The 10,341-nt window shown below is 45.0% G+C and overlaps 1 protein-coding gene across 1 annotated transcript in view; it reads left to right on the top strand.

The window, feature by feature from the left end:
- LOC309702883 (alpha-2-macroglobulin-like) overlaps window positions 1–10,341 on the top strand; it is a 66,118-nt gene that overhangs the window by 17,722 nt on the left and 38,055 nt on the right. Inside the window, exons 10-16 of the mRNA XM_082527520.1 lie at window positions 4,388–4,505; window positions 4,599–4,708; window positions 4,805–4,972; window positions 5,207–5,434; window positions 7,017–7,080; window positions 7,175–7,320; window positions 7,714–7,863. Of these exons, the coding sequence (XP_082383646.1) occupies window positions 4,388–4,505; window positions 4,599–4,708; window positions 4,805–4,972; window positions 5,207–5,434; window positions 7,017–7,080; window positions 7,175–7,320; window positions 7,714–7,863 (984 nt within the window). The remainder of the gene's footprint in view (window positions 1–4,387; window positions 4,506–4,598; window positions 4,709–4,804; window positions 4,973–5,206; window positions 5,435–7,016; window positions 7,081–7,174; window positions 7,321–7,713; window positions 7,864–10,341) is intronic.

The following is a 10,341-nucleotide window of genomic DNA, read 5'->3' on the forward strand; positions in this document are numbered from 1 at the left end:
CTGTCCCCAGCAGAGATGCTGCCGCCCCAGCAGACCACACCATAAAAGATAGCAGAAGCCACAACAGAGTCATAGAAGGTCTTCAGGAGTGGGCCCTCCACTCCAAACGACCTGAGTCTCCGCAGCAGGTACAGCCTGCTCTGCCCTTTCCTGTAGAGGGCGTCTGAGTTATGAGTCCAGTCCAGTCTATTGTTCAGATGAACACCAAGGTACCTGTAGCTGTCCACAGCCTCAATGTCCATACCTTGGATGTTCAGTGGTTGCAGTGGAGAATGCTTGTGCCTGCGGAAGTCTACCACCAGTTCCTTGGTTTTACTGGCGTTGATCTGGAGGTAGTTCAGCTGGCACCAGTCCACAAAGTCTTGGGTCAGACCTCTGTACTCCTTGTCGTCCCCATCAGTGATGAGGCCGACTATTGCAGAGTCATCAGAGAACTTCTGCAGGAAGCACTGGGTGGAATTGTGGGAGAAGTCTGCAGTGTAGATGGTGAAGAGGAACGGAGCCAGAACCGTTCCCTGTGGGGCCCCCGTACTGCAGACGACCCTGTCCGACACACAGCCCTGAGTTCTCACATACTGTGGTCGGTCGGTGAGGTAGTCCAAAATCCAGGTAGTGAGGTGATGGTCCACTCCAGAGTTCACCAGCTTGTCCTTTAGAACCAAGGGAAGAATGGTGTTGAAGGCACTGGAGAAATCAAAGAACATGATTCTCACAGTGCTTCCAGCGGTCTCCAGGTGAGCGAGGGAACGATGTAGGAGGTGAATGACGGCATCATCCGCTCCAATGCCAGGCTGGTAGGCAAACTGAAGTGGGTCCAGTGATGAGCTTATTAGGCGCCGAAGCTGAGCCAGGACCAACCGCTCCAGGGTCTTCATCAGGTGGGATGTCAGAGCCACCGGCCTGTAGCTGTTGAGGTCCTTGGGGCGTGAAGTCTTTGGCACTGGTACAACACAGGAGGTTTTCCAGAGCTGTGGGACTCTTCCCAACCTCAGGCTCAGGTTGAAGAGGTGCTCCATCACCCCACACAGTTGGTCCGCGCAGGACCTGATGACCCTCGAGCTGATGCCATCTGGGCCCGCTGCCTTCTTGCCATTAATCCTCCTCAGTTCCCTCCTAACCTGGGTGGTTGAGAGAGACAGGCTGGAGCCTTGTGTTGAGTGTGTATTGGATGCTGCAGTTGGGGGTGGGGGGGAGTGAGCAGGGTGAATAGAGGAGGTGTGAAGTGTCTGAGGTGGAACAGCAGCAGTGGGGGTGGGTGAGCCTGCAGCCGATGTTGTAGACTGCCTCATGGCTGAGTCAAATCTGTTGAAGAAATGATTCAGTTCATTTGCCCACGTCACATCCCTCCCAGGCAGAGAGTTCTGCTGTTTGTGGCCCGAGATGGTTCTGAGGCCTCTCCAGACTTCACCAACGTTGTTTTGTTGAAGCTGGTTCTCCATCTTCTGCCTGTAGCTCTCCTTCCCATTCCTTATCAGTCCCCTCAGCTCTCTCTGCACCCTTTTCAACTCCTCTTTGTCTCTGGATTTGAAGGCCCTCCTCTTCTGCTTGAGGACGGTTTTAATTTCTGGGGTAATCCAAGGTTTGTTGTTGGAGAAACACCGTACAGTCCTGGTAGGTACGGTGTTATCCACACAGAAGTTTATATAGTCAGTAATGCATGTAGTAAGGCTGTCGATGTCCTCACCGTGGTCATCACAAATCACCTCCCACACAGTCGACTCAAAACAATCCTTAAGAGCCTCCTCGCTCTCCTCTGACTCTGTACTCTGTATCTCTGTACTGTGCGGGTGGCTGGTGGCTCCCTGCGCACTAAGGGCTCATACACAGGGACAAGGTGCACCAGGTTGTGATCAGATCTGCCCAGGGGAGGGAGAGGTGATGAACTGTATGCCTCTTCTGCATTGGCATACAGTAAGTCCAGTGTTTTATTGACTCTGGTTGGGCAGGTCACATACTGGGTGAAGGTGGGCAGTGTGGAGTCCAGTGAGGCATGATTGAAGTCCCCTGATATTATGAGAAGGGCTCTCGGTGATTGTGTTTGCAGTCTGCTGACCACAGAGTGGAGAGAGTCACAGGCTGCATCCGCGTTGGCCGAGGGGGGGACATACGCTGTTATCGCGATAACTCACGGGGCAGGTAGTACGGACGCATGCTAACGGCTAACAGTTCAATGTCTCTGCTGCAGAGTTGCTCTTTTACAGTGATGTGCCCAGGGTTACACCATCTGTCGTTCACAAAAACTGCCAGTCCCCCTCCTTTCCTCTTACCGCTGTCTCTGGTCCTGTCCGCTCGCAGCAGCTGGAATCCCGGTAGTGTCACGCTTGTGTCCGGAGTTAGCGATGTTAGCCACAACTCCGTTAGCATCATGATGCTACATTGCCGGTACTCCCTCTGTGACCAGGTTAGCGACGTGAGCTCATCCATCTTATTGGGCAAAGATCTTACGTTTCCAATAATTACAGAAGGAAGAGATGGTCGATAACGTCTCCTCCTCGGGCGACGGCGCTCCTTCCCAGCACGACACCCCCGTCTTTTCCTCCTCAGCTCGCTGGGAATATCGGGTCTGTCCGCCGGCAGTACCGCTGCAGGACGCAGCGCTAACAGCTGATCCTTACTGTAAACAAAGGATCTCTGCTCTGGGACCCCAGACACGGGTGAAAAAAGTAGAAATAAACTGAGAAAAACGACCAGGACTAGTACAAAACGGTAGAACATGGTTGCAGAGTCTAATTACTAATACGTTAGTTATAAAAAAAAATTACGAGAAAAAAGATAAGAAAGAAAGAAACTCAGAATGAGCAGAGCTGCTGTAACAGGCTGCCGCACACGGGGGGCGCCGGAAGTAGTATACACATTTATCTGAATGATCTGTTGCCAGGTAACATAATCAGTTGCAAAATGTTCCTTCAGCTGTTTATGTTTAGTACAACTGACCCCTCCAGACTTTTGTCCCCCCACCCTGCATACTATATTGCTTGCATCAAATTCTAAATGACTCATCATAGTTTGAACTAGAGATGGACCGATCCGATATTACGTATCGGTATCGGTCCGATACTGACCTAAATTACTGGATCGGATATCAGTGAGAAATAAAAAATGTAATCCGATCCATTAAATATCAAAAAAGCACCTCACAAAACTTGCGACACGGCGTAACTCGGCTCATAACCGAAGCACGTTGGAGCAGTGTGCTCACGTGATAGAGCGGCTGTGTGTATTTGTAGCCTCACCAGCATTTTATCTCCGGGGAAGTTTTCCCAGAGAGAAGTAAAGCAAGTGTGTAAGTTCATCTCTGAATGTTTGTAAAGCATTCCCGCGTTAAGCTTAACAACCGATATATGGAGCGACTCTCTCTCTCTCTCTCTCTCTCTCTCTCTCCTGCTGCTACTTCAATCATGAAACTGATCAATGATCAGCTGATCGGCTTTTCTGTCGCGAGTCCGTCTCTCTTGTTTGTTTTTGGCCCACTTTGCACCAGAAAGAGGAAACCAGCGGCTGAACAACAGCAGCACATTTAAGCTTGATCAGCTGTTGTTAGAATTTATTTAATATTACTTTCTACACCAGGATCTTTTTCTACGTAGCTGACGGCTGTAACTGTGCAGGGGCGGATCTAGCAAAGTTTAGCCAGGGGGGCCGATAGGGCATTAACAGGGAAAAGGGGGCACAAAGACATATTTTTCTTTCTTATTCTCATTTAAAATGTCTAGCTTTTAATAAATAATTATCTGACACCCAAAGTTTTAATTTGATGTAAAATGTATAGAAGTCCATTACTGTATATAGTAACTGTTAAGTCTAATATACCCTAGTAAGCTGTAGTACTTTTTCCTTTGGGAAGGTACCATCTGTGCAGTCTGCAGTTCTGTTGAAGAAAGATGTTGAATCTATTTAATTATTCTTGAAAAATAATTGATTTCTGTGCATTTTCTTTCACACTGCATCAAATTAAGGTTGATTACGTCGATTAAGCATCATGAGGTGTTATTTTAAAGTACTCTTTAAAATACCAGAATAGGGAGGATGTTGTTGAGGATCAGTTTTGCTGAACTATGAAATATTTTGGGTGCAGTGTATTTTTTACATACAGGTATAACAGAATAGCTTTAGTGTTGTTGTTTATTTAAACTTGAGTATGAACTTATACAAAATGCAGCAACACATTAAAAAAAGTTTTATTGATTAAAAACACTATATCGGATTCATATCGGTATCGGCAGATATCCATATTTATGATATCGGTATCGGACATAAAAAAGTGGTATCGTGCTATCTCTAGTTTGAACATTTAATATATTTTATAGATTAGACTGTGAATGAGATTTGATTCTAATTTTGGTTTATTCTTGTATCAGTGATTTTCTTTCTTTATTGTTCTTTCCAGGCAGACAAGACTGGCTGTGCAACTGTTTCCTTCAACATGTCAATTTTTACTAAAATAGACCAAAAGGTGCTTGAAGATGTTCTGGATATCAGGGCCAAAGTTGAAGAAGAGGGAACAGGTAAGGTTTTTTATTTCTTTATAATGACACATTAATGTGTATTTAACCAAAAAGGCATTCACAGGATTGTAACATGAACGTTTTTACATTCAGGTGTTTCACTCCCTCAAGAGAAGAGAGTCACGATTTCTTACGTCCTTGGAAAAGTGTCTTTTATTAACGTGCCCAAGGTTTGGGAACGGGGATCTAATGTGGAAGGAAAAGTAAGCCTAACATGTTGTTTTCAGCTCAGTTTGTCGTACAAAGCACATTTAAATTGTTTGTATTTTCCATTGATAGAGCATTGTGTTCTTCAACAGGTCAGAGCAGTGTACCACAATAATACACCAGTTTGTGACGCACCGGTCTACCTGTTCACGGGAGAAATGTGGCAAGCACGCTCACTACAAAATCTGACAACTGACAGCAACGGTGTGGCCTCATTTTCTTTCAGCACTGATAACTTTGACCAGGATATCCAACTCCATGTGAGCTGACACACGGAAACAATGTGTAATTTAATGCAGCCATGACAGCAGCATGAAGCCACAATTGGTTTCTGATAGGCTGCAAATGTCCAAATACCTCCCACAGTAGGAAGCTGCAATCCTGAAACAGTTTATGACTCATCTTCCTCCACCTTTGCCTTGCTTATAAAGCCTCGTTGTCCAATGTTATTTGTAGATCAAGTTTTTAAATTTTTGTTTCCTATCCCCAACTAGGCAAGCCTGACACCAACACTGGGCTACCCAGGATATAGAACTGCATACTATGACAGGGGATTTCACACATTATTCATGTCCCAGCCGTCTTCTCCTGATATTAAAACAATCAGCTCTCTAGAGGTACAGACGAAGGATAAACCAGCTCCCTGTGATGCAGAAGAAGACGTATCAGTCAACTACACTATAGTGGGAGAGTCTCCGGGGTCTGTGGATGTCATTTATCTGGTGAGTTATCTCTGGGTTTACTACAAAGTTGAACATGACCAGACTTTTTGTGTGTTTGCTAAAAAAGTACTGTTGTAATGCCCATCATGACTGAAGAAGAAACTTTCAGTCCATCATGAGAATCCAGCAGCTTCGATCTATTTCAGCATAAATACTGATCGAGCCCAAACTATATGCTTTAGCAAAAAGGAAAACTAGGGAGGGCGCCTGTCTCCTGAATCCAAAGTGGAAGCTGGTTCCACAGACTTCAGGTCTGGTCCCTGTGCTTTGTCCCTCATCATTTTCTGTCAGCTTAGTAATTAGCCTCAGTGTTTAGTCCTTTGGTCATGATATCCTTAGTTTTCTCTCTCTGTTAAGTATTTAAATTCTTAGGCCTTCTTAGTTTTAGTCATCTGGGTTCTGCTCTCAGTTAAAGTTGTTTGTATTTTAGCCCTCATTATAGTTATTGTGCTTTTCCTGTGTCCCCTGCACTTTTGACTGATTGACTGATGACCTTTATTGATCCAGAAGGAAATTGGGTTAAAGGCTGCCAGCACTCCAGCGCCATCTTACCCTTCCAGCCATACATACATTGCACAAACATCACATGGGGACAACAGGTCAGAAGAGGTAGAACAGTGGAAATACACAATACACGAGGAAAGACGAGGAGAAAAAAGACCCACCCAGACTGAGCCCTTAAAGGGAGATCGGTTTGAGAACAGAAAAAACACCTCAGCACACGAATCTTCAAATCTCACAACAAAAAAGACATCAGAGGCATCATTAAGAAGAAAAGTCTTGATCCTAATGTTCTTTCTAACTTCAGGCCAGTTTCTAAACTCGCTTTTATGTCCGCAATTTTGGCAAAAGTTGTTCTCAAGCAACGTCCGACCTTTTTAGATGTTTGTGGCATTTGTGAAGCATTCCAGTCTGGTTTTAAATCTTGTCCTGAGACTGCACTTTTACGAGTTTTTAATGATCTTCTTATAACTGTAGACTCAGGTTGTTCTGTTGTTTTAGTCCTTTTAGATCTGACTGCTGCCTTTGACACAGTTGATCACAACATTCTCTTATGGAGACTCAAGCACGTTGTTGGTCTTAAAGGCTCAGTTTTATCATGGTTTAAATCATACCTGTCAGAGAACTCTTGGGTTATGCCCCTCTTCCTCTGCCCCTGTGTGTTGTGGTGTGCCACAGGGCTCTGTTTGGGGTCCAGCTCTGTTCTCCTCATACATGCTGCCTTTTTTATTTTCAGTTCATTTCAGTTCATTTTTATTTCAAACATTTCAAACATGTGCCTTCACAACCATTACAAAATATCATTCCACTATTTGTTTGAAAAGGAGTAGGCAGAAGTATTTACTTATTTGTCCCTACCCCCTCAAGTTTTACCTCTCATTCATTTAATTTTTTTAAAATTATTATTATTTTTATTCCTATATTTAGGAAATACAACATTCCCTTTCATTGTTATGCTGATGACATCCAAATTTGCTTCCCTTGAATCTGGATGTCTCTTAACCTTTTAATTCAAACACATTGATGTCCACAGATATCAGTGCTAGTTCATTCTTGTTTTTAAATGATTTCTGTCTTCCAGGTGTTGTCCAGAGGAGCTGTCACCATGCAAGGACAAAAACAGGTTGAAGTGCGAGACAGATCAGGTAATATTCCCATATTTCCACAAATGCCACAGCCAAGCATTGACGTTGGTCTGTTTTGTTGATCTGTGGATGCATGTTTGGACCTGTGTTTCAGTGAATGAGGGCCAGGTGTCCTTTAAAGTCAGAGTGTCTCCTGAGATGGCTCCAGAGTTCCAGGTTGTGGCTTATGCCGTCCTGCCAAGTGAGGATGTAATTGCCCACAGTGCTGACTTCTCTACTGACAAATGCTTCAGCAACAAGGTGAGTGTAATTCTAGAGGTGTGCTGTGTGTTTGGCGTCTGCAGTCATGCCATGTCGTTCAAATCAAAGTCATCTCCAGGATTTCTAGCATATACTGGTTGTTGTGGACTGGTTGTTGCACAGCTGTTTCTACTCTACCTGGGGACTCAAATTGCTTCTTTATATGACCTCATGACCCGCTCACTCCCATTTATACAAGCACTTTTTCAATGATGATGCAAGTCCTACCTATCTAACACTGACACAGTGTTCATACAGTGTCCAACGTGGGCTACAGCCATCACATGGGACTCATGATTTGTCACTCACCACAGTGAAGCAGCTCATTTAGCCAGCAGTGAGTGGGGAGTTTTCACAGTCACTAAACTTCTACGGGTGTTTTGTGTGTGTCAGGTGTCAGTGGAGTTTTCACCGTCTTCAGCCGTCCCAGGTGAAGAGACCAACATGCAGGTGACGGCCCTGCCACGTTCTCTGTGTGGTGTGAGCGCCATCGACAAGAGCGTTCTCATCAAGGAGCCTGGGAAGACTCTGGATGCAGATAAGGTAACTGCTGATATTAACACCAGTGAGGTGGACACATCCCTTATTTCCAGAGCCCGTAGTGTCGTGAGTTACCAGCAGCTCACGTCTGGGCAGTCGTACATTGAACTGTTTTAAACAGTCAAATGCTGAGTTTGTCTAAAAACAAACTGGTATAAAAAAATACAAGGTTACAAATGCATGTGTCTGTGATGATAGTCAGGTAAATGCATCACCTGCCAGTCAGTGTCTACAGGGAGTGCAGAATTATTAGGCAAATGAGTATTTTGTCCACATCATCCTCTTCATGCATGTTGTCTTACTCCAAGCTGTATAGGCTCGAAAGCCTACTACCACTTAAGCATATTAGGTGATGTGCATCTCTTTAATGAGAAGGGGTGTGGTCTAATGACATCAACACCCTATATCAGGTGTGCATAATTATTAGGCAACGTCCTTTCCTGTGGCAAAATGGGTCAAAAGAATTCAATTCAATTCAATTCAATTCAATTCAATTCAATTTTATTTATATAGCGCCAAATCACAACAAAAGTCGCCTCAAGGCGCTTCATAGATACAGAGAAAAACCCAACAATCATATGACCCCCTATGAGCAGCACTTTGGCGACAGTGGGAAGGAAAAACTCCCTTTTAACAGGAAGAAACCTCCGGCAGAACCAGGCTCAGGGAGGGGCGGGGCCATCTGCTGCGACCATTTGGGGTGAGAGAAGGAAGACAGGATAAAGACATGCTGTGGAAGAGAGACAGAGGTTAATAACAGATATGATTCAATGCAGAGAGGTCTATTAATACATAGTGAGTGAGAAAGGTGACTGGAAAGGAAAAACTCAATGCATCATGGGAATCCCCCGGCAGCCTACATCTATTGCAGCATAAAGATAGTGTCTGTCTCCTGAATCCAAACTGGAAGCTGGTTCCACAGAAGAGGGGCCTGAAAACTGAAGGCTCTGCCTCCCATTCTACTTTTTAATACTCTAGGAACAACAAGTACTGTATTTTCACGACCATAAGACGCACTGTACTAAAAGGCGCAGTCTTAGTTATGTGTGCCATTACTGTATTTAACACACACATAAGGCGCACTGGATCATAGGGCGCATACAAGTACCGTATGCGTATTTAAAAATAAAGCGGGAGCAAACCTGAGTTCGGTACCTTACTTACATTTCTATTACCGGTAATCGTCATCATCAACAACACACAAGCATACAAGTATGCATATTTAAAAATAAAGCAGGAGCAAAACAAAGTTTGGTACTCACATTTTTATCATCAATCAAACCCATCGAAGTCCTCATCCTCTGTGTCTGAATTGAACAGCTGCGCTAAATCTCCATCAAACATTCCAGGTTCACTCCCAGGCCGCTCGCAGCCTTACTTTGAACGGGCGGTTCACACCGATGTCCAGCGGTTGGAGTTCCTTTGTCAGGCCTCCCAGAATGACAGCAAGCTCACAGTTCATTTGTTTCACTAGTTTTTTCACATCGGCTGTGAGGTGGGCACGCATAGAGTCACAGATTAAGAGCGATGGTGATGCGTGGAAAAAACCACCTGGTCTCCTTACATACACCTCCCTCAGCCACTCTTTCATCATTTCCTCATCCATCCAGCCCTTTTCATTTGCCTTAATGATGATTTCTGCTGGAAACTTCTCTTTAGGCAAAGTATTTCGCTTAAAAATCACCATAGGCGGCAGTTTCTGTCCATTAGCATGGCAGCCAAGCACAACAGTAAAAGAAGACTTTTCATACCCCGTTGTGCGTATCGCTACCGTGCTGGTCCCCTTCTTCTCCACAGTGTGACTCACCGGGATGTCAAAAGTGAGCGGGACCTCGTCCATGTCAGTGATGTGGCTGGGCTGGATGTGTTTGCTGCAGTAGGAGCGGAAGATGGCCAGCTTTTCCTTATAATCCGCTGGAAGTTGCTGCGCTACCGTAGTCCTGGTCCGGATGGAAAAATGGCACCGTTTCATAAAACGAAAGCACCAAGACGGACCTCCTTGGAAATGTTCAATGTTCATCTCTTCAGCTAGTGAAACTGCTTTTAGCCGAATGGTGACTGTCGAAACGCTTCTCCCGCTCGTTCTTTGCTCGATGATCCACCGCTGAGTCTTTCCTCCAACTCGGGCCACCTCGCCTTATGTCCGCGGAAACTCAGCTGCGTTTTCTTGACCTGCCGGAGCTTGTTTTCTAGCTTCCTCCATTTGCGAACCATCGATTCGTTAATCTTAAATTCTCTCCCCGCTGCTTGATTTCCATGTTCTTCCGCATAGCTGATGGCCTTCAGTTTAAACTGTGCTTCATAAGCGTGTCTCTTTGCCATTTTCAGGGTTGTTAAAACAACGATGTTCCACATAATGCACATACCTGTCCTTTTATACAGGTATGTGCGATTGTCCGGTATATACGATCAATGCCCACACTTCACCCTTTAGCGTTCTCATGGTGTTCTCTACTACGTCCTCCTTACAACACACAGGGC

Source organism: Aulonocara stuartgranti (assembly GCF_965226115.1).
Source record: "Aulonocara stuartgranti genome assembly, chromosome: 3".
Taxonomy (NCBI): Eukaryota; Metazoa; Chordata; class Actinopteri; order Cichliformes; family Cichlidae; genus Aulonocara; species Aulonocara stuartgranti.